Raw genomic sequence first — 13,576 nt, forward strand, 5'->3', positions numbered from 1 at the left:
TAAGGTTGTGATGGATTGTGCTATTCATATCAGATGATTTTGAAGTGTTTTTGAGTCAATATGAACAAGTATACATAATGTTGCAGCATCACAGCTATAGATATTAGGGTTTTCATTTTTCATCTTTGAATCGTTTTAAGTCAGCCGTTTGCATGACTGTTCAGACCTTCAAAGTGAAGTATATTATAGATGCTCTTAGAAGCATTCTCTAATATCAGACTAATCTATGTGCCACATTAAACAATGTGGCTTGAAACCAGATGGAAACAAGTAATGTATTATTATCTACTGCTATATGGCAGTTTGCAACTATATGGCAATATAAAATGTGATTCATTGCACATTGCAGATAATTTGTATGTTTAAAAGATATCTCTTAGTCTTTCATAGACACAATTTAAGAAGCAAAGACATAGCCAAAAAAAATCAGTATGAAAAACTAAACTTCTACACACCGGTATAATGTGTAGATAAGACTATATGAGGATCAGATGAGTGGTTAAAGACAGACAATCAGTTTCTGCTATATACATTAAAGTAATTCAATTGCATTGTCACTGCAAAGTCACTTCCACTGAAACTGAACTATAGGTTTGAGATGTGACACAGGGTAAAGAAGGATAGTGTCTTCCATTAAGCCAATAGGGAATGCATATTGATATGTATGCACCAATCACTCTCACTTTTCTTTTGTTTCAGATATGAATCTGTGTACTTTACTGGCAGCCATTGGGCTCTGTGTGTTGCTAGGCTGGTGTGATGGCTCAGATGGTAAGTTATTTAATCAAGCAATATTAAAGAATCCTGCATAACTTCCTAAAAAAAACTTAATTATTCATAAATGTATTATTCCGTTGCGTAATTTCTGTCATCAATGACATTAAACAAGGTGATAGTTAACCTTGGTTCATGCTGTTACCCTGCTGGTCAAACCAATGGATGTGCATAAGAACTTATCAATTTGCCTTATTCACAGAAAGCCCTGGTCGACCTTTCATACTAGAAGCTATTGAAGAGGCCAAGGAGATTGTGGATGGGGCTTACAAGTATTCACGTGAAGAGTAAGTATAAAATTCTGCTGTACACTACACTACATTCCTTAAAAAATGTCACTGTTTTTCCATTTTAGGTGTGATTCAAGTTGATACACTGACAAATGCTTGACATAAATGGCTGTGGCTATGTCTTGTCCCATCCCTGTAGGAGTCTGAGGAGAGTGCGCAGGGAGGACATCCGTCCCTCAGATATTCTGCGACTGATGAAGCAGCCAGCACGGGATACCCGAAATGCAGTGCGGGCCGCTGATACCATGGACATCGCCCTGGGTCTTATCCACGAGAAGGCCCATCACATTCACAAGAGATCCATCAATGCCACAGGTCAGACATGAGCAAAACATCACTTGCATTCTCTGACTCATCCATATCGTCACAAAAATGTCCTTCCAAGTATGGTGATCACAGGACTCACTGTATCTTCGTCTTTCAGACTTGATCACAGAGGACGAACTCCAGCTCATTGAGCGTCTCACAGGCTGTGCTGGCCGTGTCCAGTCCCCCTCGTGCAGAACGACACCCTTAATCAACAAGTACCGCACTGCCTCCAGCCTCTGTAACAACAAGTGAGTACTGCAGATCAATGCCACACTCCTGTATCTCCCCAAGACTAAAAACATCTTGATAGTTTAAGCAAGTAAGACTACTGGGGTTGACCCACAGTGTTGGTGTTGACTGTCAATGCTCAAAATACATGAGACGGAATACTTGGTGTGTGTTTCCTTTGTATCTTATTGGCTCCTCTTTCCATTCCCAGCAAAAACCCAAGACTTGGAACTTCAAACACGCCTTTTGCCAGATGGCTCCCAGCTGAGTATGAAGATGGCATCTCTCAGCCAAAGGGGTGGGACCGGAGTAGACTGTACAATAATGTCGTGCTCCCTCTGGTATGATGATGCTACTGATGATGATGGTGTTGATGATGTGATCTCTCTGTGGCTCATGTTCAACCCTCATGTTTTTCTCTGTTCTCTGCTCTCAGGTGAGAGAGGTGTCCAACCGTATACTGAGCACCACTGACAATGGCGTTGAGAGTGACAATGAGTTATCATACCTGGCGACGATCTTCGGTCAGTGGAATGACCATGACCTGACTTTCACGCCTCACTCGCCCAGCATACGCTCCTTCAGCAGTGGCCTGAACTGTGACACCAGCTGTGAACAGTCCAATCCCTGTTTCCCTATACCGGTTTGTGACATACACTTTCTCTTGCTCTCTCTGAGTCCTCTTCTTTCTCAGTCAGTCTGTCTGTGTCCATCTTTCTCTGTCTCTCTCTCTCTCACACATGTGTTTTCACATCCTTTGCCTAGGTCCCTAGCAATGATCCCAGACTGTCCCAAGACGGCTGCATTCCATTGTTCCGTTCGGCTCCAGCCTGTGGCTCCGGAAATACTGCCTTTCTGTTCGGCGGACAGGCCAATGTTCGTGAGCAAATCAATTCACTGACAGCCTACGTGGATGTGGGCCAGGTGTACGGCTCAGATGACAGCCTGGCTCGTCATTTGCGCAACCTCACCAATGACGGAGGTCTGCTGCGTGTCAACGACAGGTTCCGTGACTCATCAGGCAACCGCGAGCTGCTGCCCTTCTCGAGTGTGGAGGGAAACATGTGTGCTACACGCAAACACATCACCAATGATACCACTGCTGAGGAAGTACCCTGTTTTGTGGCGGGTAATTAACCCTTGTATGGTATTCATTTTTTTGTTACACAGAAGGTATTGCGGTGTTTGGGTGTTTAATTCAGTACAAACAATGTTTTGGGTAAAATACTCAACAGATGTTTACTTCATCTCAATTACAAGCAATATGAACAGCAAATATGGTTAATATTGGCCCTTTAGCTTTGTTATATCACATTTATGAATTTAAGTGCTACCTGTTTTAAAAAATGTTTTAAAAAAAATGATTTCGTATGTATTCAATTTACAAATGAAGCAAGGGTTTTCATAACTGTTTGATTTATGTGAATTTAATTTGAAAACAGGTCAGTTTACATAGCTCAATATGGGTGGTTGGGGCACCAGCATCGTCCTCCTGAATCCTCCTGATTGTGGCTTCAGAGGCTGAGATTCTTGAAACATGTTGTCTTCTCAGGGTTTAAAGGTTTCCCCAGTTCCTTGAGAAAAAGGCTTATCCTCTGGAGCTTCCCTCTCTTCCAATCCGGGTTCAGTGCCATCCAGGTGACAAAGGCATTGTACGCCAAGATGTCCAATATGTAAAATAAAATCGGCAGTGGCCAGTGTAGGGTCCTCCTTTTGCAGCTGTAGGCAGACACCAGCTTGTCCATGTTGTCCACCCCACCTTTTGTGGCATTATAATCCATGATGATATCTGGTTTTTGATGCTCCAGGCCAGAGATGCTCCCATCCGTGTGTAGTGTACTCATGAGTACAACATTCTTGCGTTTCTTTGGCACATAGGATACCAGGGACGTGTCAGCCGTGTACATACATTTAGAAGAGTTGACAGGCCTGTTCTTTGTAGGCAGCAGTTGGGGTGGGAGCTCAGATCTGTTTATCCTTATTGTTCCCACCATGGTCAGCTCCTGTCCCAGCTTGTAGGATGTAAAACTAAATTAGCATGTGATGTTGTGTCCACTGAGTCCCTGAGCCATGTCCAGGACAACTCTCATTCCTTGATTTTTCTCAGGGTGTCCTCATCAGGTTACCCTATGTAGATTTGTAAGTTCAAGCATATGAGGAAGTCGCATCACAGAGGCAGCCCAGATCTTTATACCATATTTTGCAAGTTTAGATGGTATATCATGTCTAAAGGGGCAGGGCCCCCTAAATGGCATCAGCGGCAGAAACACAAAACTCTTACTATAACTTACTCACACACTCACTTAATCACACAGACATACTTAGCCTACATACAAACAAGGTCCACATACACACAAACACACACAAGTGTGCGTGCACACACACAAACGAACACGCACACACACACACACTTGCAGGCACACTCACATACACACGCGGGGCAAACACACACACACACAAACACATACACACACACACACACATAATGGCTTCTTTTCTTCTACAAGCTTCCTGACAACCATCTCCCCATCTGCTGGTTGTGCACAGGTGATTCACGTGTTGATGAGAACATTGGCCTGACATCTCTGCACACTATGTTCTTGCGGGAGCACAACCGCCTGGCCCGGGCCCTGCGGCAGCTCAACCCCCACTGGAGCAGTGAGACACTCTACCAGGAAGCCCGCAAGATCCTGGGTGGCTACCATCAGGTAGGTTTACCAACCATGCATCCATGTGCCTTCTCCTCTAACACCCTATTTTTAAAACGCTTTTTAACTGTCCAAATTTTCCTACAGCTTTCTTTTCCTCTTTATTTCTCTTTTTCTCTCTGCCTCTCCATCCAACCCATTCACACCTGTGCTATTCCAGGTCATTGTGTACCGTGACTACCTTTTGCACATCATTGGCCCAGAGGCGCACAACCGTTATCTGGGCACATACTCTGGCTACAACGACAGTGTGGACCCAAGCATCTCCAACGTATTCGCCACTGCTGCCTATCGCTTTGCCCACAACACCATCCAGCCTCTGATGTTTCGTCTGGATGAAAACTACCAGGATCACCCCCAGTTTCCCAGCGTGCCCCTCTTCAAAGCCTTCTCTACCCCATGGAGGGTGGTCTTTGAAGGTTGGTATGAGCCTCTCCATTAATAGACCTTCATATTTGATGGATTAAACTAAACATGATCGCATTTGCCTCCTCTTATATGACATTGTTTACGACCATTACAGACACTACCCACATATATTGGAGATCTGATATTTGAAAGCGGAGAGCTAATTAAATCATCACTGTTAATTATATTAACCTCTGAAATGTAATATTTCATTGGAACCATTTACCTGTCACAGTCTGTTAAAGCTCTACATTTCCAGCCATGTATAGTCTGCTGTGAAGACCTCTGCTGATTTCCAGAGCATTAAAAACCCTCAACCCTCCCCCCCCCCCTACAGGTGGTGTTGATCCTCTGATCCGGGGGCTGGTGGGGAGACCGGCTAAGCTAAACACCCAGGACCACATGATGGTGGATGCCATTCGGGAGAAGCTCTTCAAGTTTACCAGTCGTCTGGCTTTGGACCTGGGCTCCCTTAACCTCCAGCGAGGCCGTGACCACGCCCTACCTGGTACTGCGCTAAACATTATAACTTTACTGTGTTGTAGAGATATTACAAACATTTTGTGCCTAACTAGTCAACATGAAACCACCAAGGTCATTGGTTCTCTGAAAAATATTAGTGAGGTTCACATTTTTTCTCTGCCCATGGCTTGTCTGCTCAGTAGTCACTAGATGAAAATGTTATGTCATATATGCCAATACAAAAGTACTGTCACTCATTGTCCCTCTCTTTCTCTCACTCCAGGCTATAACACATGGCGCCGGTTCTGTGGTCTCTCCACTCCTAAGACACAGGCAGAGCTGGCTCAGGTCTTGAATAACCCAGACCTGGCACGTCGGCTCCTGGAGCTGTATGGATCTCCTGACAACATTGACATTTGGATTGGCGGTGTGGCTGAGCTTTTTGTGCCTGGAGGCCGCGTGGGACCCCTTTTCGCCTGCCTCATTGCCAAACAGTTTCAAAATATTCGCGATGGGGACAGGTGAGACAGAGAGGGAATTCGGCACTTGGGACAACATTTGCATGACGCCATCAAGCGTCTTTGGGTACCTAGTAAAGCGCTGTATAAGTTTATAGTATTATTATTATTATTGTCTTAGTATGCACTGTAGATGCCACATCACTTAGAAGCTCTCCTCTGTGTCTTCAGGTTGTGGTGGCAGAACCAGGGGGTGTTCACAAGGGCACAGAAGACCTCACTGGCCTCTGTCTCCCTGGCCCGCATTATCTGTGATAACACAGGCATTGGAGATGTGCCCAGCAACCCCTTCATCTTTAGACCCCGAGGTTCAGGCTACATCAAATGTAATGATATCCCCCCATTCGACCTCCGTCCATGGTTGGAGACAGGTGAGTGGACATTAAAGATGAACCACACATTTTTATGTGTGTATCATAAAGCAGGGATTTTCATGCACACACGCAGATTGCAAGTCAGGTGCAACAATACAGTTTATTCACAGTTTTCAGAGCAGGCTAGCTAGCCAGATCCACACAGTAGCAAAGTAGTTCGTAACCCAACAGTCTCAATTAACAAAGGTAAGTTCCACAATAGAAAGGTTAGTCCAACAGAAGGTTATCCATAAAAGGTAATCCACAAGAGAAAGTATAATCCAAAGGAAAGATATATCCACGTTGGCGTTGGGAAATCGCGGCTAGCTTATGCCAAGCTAACTCGTGATAACATTAGCATTACACAAACAGTGTTGAGGCCCACAAACAAGTCTTCATGAGAGAAGAAGGAACAAGGGAAAGTGTACTCACGAAACTCCATGACAGAGTTATGAGGAAAGGACCATAGATATACAGCCGCGGAAAAAATTAAGAGACCACTTCAAAATGATCAGTTTCTCTGGTTTTACTATTTATTGGTGTGTGTTAAAGTAAAATGTACATTTTAGTTTTATTCTATAACCTACTGGCAACATTCCTACCAAATTTCAAATAAAAATATTGTCATTTAGATCATTTATTTGCAGAAAAATGACAATTGGTCAAAATAGCAAAAAAGATGCAGTGTCTTCAGATCTCGAATAATGCAAAGAAAACAAGCTCATATTCATTTTTAAACTACACAATACTAATGCTTTAACTTAGGAAGAGTTCAGAAATCAATATTTGGTGGAATAACCTTGATTTAAAATCACAACTTTCATGTGTCTTGGCATGCTCTCCACCAGTCTTTCACATTGCCGTTGGGTGACTTTATGCTACTCCTGGCGCAAGAATTCAAGCAGCTCGGCTTCTTTTCATGGCTTGTGACCATCCATCTTCCTCTTGATCACATTTCAGAGTTTTTTTTATGGGATTCAGGTCTCGAAATTGGGCTGGCCATGACAGGGTCCTGATCTGGTGATACTCCATCCACACCTTTACTGGCCTGGCTGTGTGGCATGGAGCATTGCCCTGCTGGAAAAAACACTTCTCAGAGTTGGGGAACATTGTCAGAGCAAAAGGAAGCAAGTTTTTCTTCCGGGACAACGTTGTACTTTGCCTGGCTGAGGTTTGTAAAAGACCATAAGGATTGAACCAAAGCGGACTGGAGGGTCTCCTAGTTCGTCTTCTCTGATGAGTCCAATTTTCAGCTTTGCCCAACACATGGTCGTCTGATGGTTAGACGGAGACCTGGAGAGGCCTACAAGCCACAGAGTCTTGCACCTACTGTGAAATTGGACTCATCAGAGAAGACGAACTAGGAGACCCTCCAGTCGGCTTTGGTTCAATCCTTATGGTCTTTTACAAACCTCAGCCAAGCAAAGTACAACGTTGTCCTGGAAGAAAAACTTGCTTCCTTTTGCTCTGACAATGTTCCCCAACTCTGAGAAGTGTTTTTTCCAGCAGGGCAATGCTCCATGCCACACAGCCAGGCCAGTAAAGGTGTGGATGGAGTATCACCAGATCGGGACCCTGTCATGGCCAGCCCAATTTCGAGACCTGAATCCCATAAAAAAAACTCTGAAATGTGATCAAGAGGAAGATGGATGGTCACAAGCCATGAAAAGAAGCCGAGCTGCTTGAATTCTTGCGCCAGGAGTAGCATAAAGTCACCCAACGGCAATGTGAAAGACTGGTGGAGAGCATGCCAAGACACATGAAAGTTGTGATTTTAAATCAAGGTTATTCCACCAAATATTGATTTCTGAACTCTTCCTAAGTTAAAGCATTAGTATTGTGTAGTTTAAAAATGAATATGAGCTTGTTTTCTTTGCATTATTTGAGATCTGAAGACACTGCCCCGCAAACAGGGAACGTCCCCAGGACGTTAACAGGACATTCGCAAGGTCCCCAATCGTCCCCAATTGGTCCCCGCCACAACGTTCGCTAGAGGACGTTACCAGAACGTTTTTGACGTTCGTAGCAAGTCTACGTTTGGTCCTTCTGTGACGTTCGCATGAGTCTTAAATCGGACTTTTAGGGAACCTTATAAATTGGTCTGTCAGCACACCTCCCCAGGACGTCATTTAAAAACGTCCCCATAACCTTTACCTGCAGGTCCTCTGCGTAACGTTCGCATGAGCCTTAAAACGGACTATTAAGGAACGTTATAATTTGGTCACTTAGCACACGTCCCCAGGACGTCATTTAAACACGTCCCATAACCTTTACCTGCAGGTCCTCTGCGTGACGTTCGCATGAGCCTTAAAACGGACTATTAAGGAACGTTATAATTTGGTCACTCAGCACACGTCCCCAGGACGTCATTTAAAAACGTCCCGTAACCTTTACCTGCAGGTCCTCTGCGTGACGTTCGCATGAGCCTTAAAACGGACTATTAAGGAACGTTATAATTTGGTCACTCAGCACACGTCCCCAGGACGTCATTTAATGACGTCCCGTAACCTTTACCTGCAGGTCCTCTGCGTGACGTTCGCATGAGCCTTAAAATGGACTATTAAGGAACGTTATAATTTGGTAACTCAGCACACATCCCCAGGACGTCATTTAAAAACGTCCCGTAACCTTTACCTGCAGGTCCTCTGCGTGACGTTCGCATGAGCCTTAAAACGGACTATTAAGGAACGTTATAATTTGGTAACTCAGCACACATCCCCAGGACGTCATTTAAAAACGTCCCGTAACCTTTACCTGCAGGTCCTCTGCGTGACGTTCGCATGAGCCTTAAAACGGACTATTAAGGAACGTTATAATTTGGTCACTCAGCACACGTCCCCAGGACGTCATTTAATGACGTCCCGTAACCTTTACCTGCAGGTCCTCTGCGTGACGTTCGCATGAGCCTTAAAACGGACTATTAAGGAACGTTATAATTTGGTAACTCAGCACACATCCCCAGGACGTCATTTAAAAACGTCCCGTAACCTTTACCTGCAGGTCCTCTGCGTGACGTTCGCATGAGCCTTAAAACGGACTTTTAGGGACCGTTCTTATTTGGTCCTCTGATGGTCCTCTCTGAACCAGAAGTTCCGCTAGAGAAAAATGATTTTCATTTGCCCGACATTTTAATGATAAGCCGGCCAAATATCTAGCCTATTTCTGCTTCTAAATTAGCCCATTGAAGAAAACTGACGGCCTGCATAGCTTAAATAATAACATAATCAGGTAGTTTAGAATGCAACATGTTTATTTTCCTAAGTTTACAATGGGAAACAAAACATTTATGTCTGATGCGCGTCAATAAGTGGCCTTTAAGCGCAACCTGCTGTGGCGTTAAAATGAGCGCCGCAACATGGTCATTGCTCTGTTCAATGAGAGCAGAGATTCTTAAATTATTCGACCCTCTTGTGAATCCTTTGCACATTTTACTGTGACTATCAATTACCTCGCACCTGAGCCAAGAGAACTTGTCACTCCATAACGACATAAACGCCCGACATTTCAGCTTTTTCTTTGGTGATGCTGTTCGAACATCTAGGGCTTCAGGTATTCAGTGTTTGGAAAGTTCACTTTCTACATGAACTTGCTCAGTTCATTGTTGATAATTCATAATTTTGAACTACGTTCACAGCTCCAATTTTCAATATGAGGCGAGTGCTATAATTTTTCAAAATCTCTGTCTGCAATACCGCTCTCGGCTCTTCCGCGCGCTCACGCACGGTAATAAAAGGAAACGCGCAACACTGCAGGTATTACAGGTTCATCCTCGTCAGAAGGTTTACCCTCATCAGATGTTTTTGGCCTCTGAAAAAAAGCTTTTAAGGCTAGTCTGCTTGGCCATGTTGGATCCTTCTCACTCAGTTCGCTCCTCGTTTGAAACCGAGGGTTTGCGCTTTAAAATGCAGCATATGCGTGTTGTTAAATAACTTTCTAACGGCAGATTAGCCTGTTCCTTTTAAACATAATAAGGGCAGTGCACGTTTGCTTTATAGGCCTTACGTAATATTAGGATTGTTGTCAAAATTGTGTTTGCGAGACGGGATTTTTAAAGAAATTCCAATCAGACAATTTGACCGGTGAGCTCTTCGTTCTGTTGCACCATCTTTGAAGGCCTGTGGAAAGCTCAATATGTTAAAGCTAGACACTTGGTCACCTTCCTATGTATGCATTGTATTGGAATCATGCAGACATTACATTTATAGCACAGATCAGTACAGAAGCATTCATATTTATTTTATTTCATCATTCTTAGTTTGGCTAGTTATTCTGCCTCCCTGCCCGCACGTCCGTGATGTGCCATGGATGTTAATTAAAAAAGGAATCATTACGGAAAACCCTCAATGCGTAGTGACTGAGATTGCTACAATATGCTTTTCCTCAAACCCTCGGAAAAAAAGACTAAGTTTGTTGGCTGTCTCACACTGTGATAAAGCTGTTAAAGTGGCACTATAGTAATCAGACAGTGTTAGGACAGTAGGTAGCGATCTCGTTTAGTAATAGGAAGGTTTACGGTTCAATTCCCATGCCCGCAATCAAGTTTGTAATCGTGTGTGTCTGTGTCTATGCATATCATATGAAATGTGTAATATAAATGAACTTGTGTGTGTGTGCGCACTGTAAGCAAAATGACGGCTCCGCGATCTATTATTATTTTATTTTCTTCATTTAGCTCAGCAAAAACGGTCGTGCCTGCTACGTCCGCGGTGCATCCTTGAATAACGTACCCAGGACGTCTAAAATAGGTTTTGTAGATGTCACCACAATGCCCTCAGGACGTTCTTGCAACTTCCTGCAGAACGTCCCCAGGACCTATAGAAACACGTTCCCCAGACGTAACCACAATGCCCTCGGGAGGTGCTTGCAACGTCCTGCATAACGTCCCCAGGACCTATAGAAAACGTTTCCCAGTTGTCACCGCAACGTCCTCGGGACGGTCTTGGAACGTCGTGCAAAACGTCCTAAAGTTGTCACGGGAACCATACACATTTACGTTTTTAGAACGTTCAGAGAGACCATTACGGGACGTCTAGGGGACGTCATTTTGCTTACAGGGTGCATCTTTTTTGCTATTTTGACCAATTGTCATTTTTCTGCAAATAAATGATCTAAATGACAATATTTTTATTTGAAATTTGGTAGGAATGTTGCCAGTAGGTTATAGAATAAAACTAAAATGTACATTTTACTTTAACACATACCAATAAATAGTAAAACCAGAGAAACTGATAATTTTGAAGTGGTCTCTTAATTTTTTCCGCGGCTGTATATAAGGGCTAGATGTTTCGTCCGGGTTTCCGGCCAACAGAGTCAAACGTCCCCACATGGCGGCCATCTTGCTGCGGGAGCTCGCTCACCTATAACATTGTGTCGGTAGTGGTATGTACTTTTTAAATAACCATAACTTGCTCAAATGGATATTTTCTTAGAAAATAACATAATTATTCATTAGTATGCAGTGTCATAACTACATCTCTGACGTTTATGATAAACCAAACCGTAAAAAAATCGGTTGAAAATTGAGCCAGTTATGGTTATTTAAAAAGTACATACCACCACCAACACAATGTTATGGGTGAGCGAGCGTACACTTTCTCTTGTTCCCTCTTCTCTCATGAAGACTTGTTTGTGGGCCCCGACACTGCCGTAAGACATCTAGCCTATACATATCTATGGGAAAGACACCCAGGAAGTGGTGATCACCGCAGGTGTAGCCCAGTGTAAAAGAAAAGGTTAGTGCTAGGTGCTCTAGGATGAGTGTCGCCCTCTAGAGCAGGGGTTTTCAACTGGTTTTGTCCCAGGGACCATCATTCTGACTATAAAGTATTCGTGGCCCACTGATGTACCTGCGCGCGTGTTTGTAACCGCCCCCGTCGCCACGCCCCCTCCCCCCGCACAGATATTCTGCCTGTAGCACTTGTCAGTGTAATTTCTTCGCTGAATATGGGTATGAATAGGATATGAATATCTTATTTGAGAAAGAAAATATCAATATAAAAAAAAATATTTAATGGTGAACTGATCAACATAGGCTCATGTCGCGGACCCCCTTCAATGCCGTCGCGGACCACCAGGAGGCCGCGGACCCCTGGTTGAAAACCCCTGCTCTAGAGGACTGGCGACCGTGCACGCATTTGACATGTATAGTCCCTCACAAACAGACAACATATTTTTATTAGATTGTCATTAGGAATCCACCACTGCATGCCTTCTCCCTGGTACTTCCGGTGTTCCTTCTGTATTTTAATAATGAGCCAAATGGAGAAGGACAAACATGACTGTGATAAGTAGCCACATTGTTAGTTGACATATGGCTCTTTTGACCTTCCGGGCAAGGTTGATAATCACATTCTCAACAATGGAAATGAGGTTAGCGAGGATTTATTTATGCATGTTATATTTGCACAGATTATGCAATCACATCTTAACAGGCCACATTCTTTTGATAATCAACATCTTGAATTATTGATTTAGTGCCAGATTACAGATTGGCAGATTAGATAAAGGAAAATGTCAATCAATGTCAATGAACATTTTCATAATTTCTGCAAATCCAGGCACAGAGCCTATCCCAGGGCCCCCAGGACCTCCAGGGGAACGAGGTAATGTAGACATAACCATTGATTCAATCACATATTGCTTCAGGAAGAAATTATGGAATCCATGTGCTCTTGTGATGTTCCTGGTTTGCTTAATCTGACCATCTTCAGCCGTACTGAATGTTCAGCTGTGAAATTGACCATACCTGTGTTACTCGGCAGGTCCCTCAGGGTCCCAGGGTCTAAGGGGTCCCCCTGGGCCCCCTGGCAGCATCAGCCAGCAGCCCCATTCTGCTTTCTCTGTTAGCCTCGGGGACTCCATCCCCTTCTACAGCAATGTCCTCCGCTTCCGACGGGTCACCTACAACGGCCAGAACCACTACAGCACAGAAACAGGCAGGTTCACTTGCCAGGTGTCTGGCGTTTACCAGTTTGAGTTCTTCTGCATAGCATTTCGGAATGTGGGCAGCCTGCAGCTGATGCGAAACGGGTCGGTGGTGATGACCGCCTTCTCCTCCAATGTGGACCGTCGGATCAACTACACCGGGGACACTGTGGTGCAGCTGGGGCAGGGGGATCAGGTGTGGCTGGAGGCCACCAAAAGGGGACCTGGACTTCTCTCAGAGAGTTTCTTTTCTGGACACATCCTTTTTACCGTCTGAGGGAAGAAGAAAACATTCTGCATTCTGTAATTCTATATCACGCACACAGGCATGCTAATAAACTCACTAGCTCACACACATGCATGTTAATATTTTCATCAGCGTGTTCCAAAATAAATTCTCCACATACTCTCATTATTGTTTTTATACTTGATCATCAGAAACAGCACAGAAGAGTCTTTGTGAGAATCTGATCTTGTGTTGTTAGGTCAGTAAACGCAGACCTAACTTAACCGGTGCAGAGGTGGAGGTACTGTTGCAGAATATAGATGTGTCCTTTCTATTCCACTATGGCTATATCCACCCGAATGAGTTTAGTGCTTAT

At 44.0% G+C, this 13,576-nt stretch overlaps 1 protein-coding gene across 1 annotated transcript; it reads left to right on the top strand.

Moving 5' to 3' along the window:
- Positions 1–701: 701 nt before the first annotated feature.
- On the top strand, positions 702–13,251 carry mpx (myeloid-specific peroxidase; the record flags this gene model as incomplete). Its single annotated transcript, XM_080839997.1, has 14 exons — positions 702–771; positions 977–1,061; positions 1,204–1,379; positions 1,489–1,621; positions 1,813–1,942; positions 2,038–2,244; positions 2,367–2,730; positions 4,149–4,309; positions 4,470–4,728; positions 5,055–5,225; positions 5,463–5,700; positions 5,869–6,068; positions 12,608–12,652; positions 12,812–13,251. 14 exons carry the CDS (start codon positions 702–704, stop codon positions 13,249–13,251), a joined length of 2,679 nt encoding a protein of 892 aa, XP_080696123.1.
- Positions 13,252–13,576: the final 325 nt, after the last annotated feature.

The sequence above is a fragment of the Sprattus sprattus genome, assembly GCF_963457725.1.
Source record: "Sprattus sprattus genome assembly, chromosome: 5".
NCBI classification, from domain to species: domain Eukaryota; kingdom Metazoa; phylum Chordata; class Actinopteri; order Clupeiformes; family Clupeidae; genus Sprattus; species Sprattus sprattus.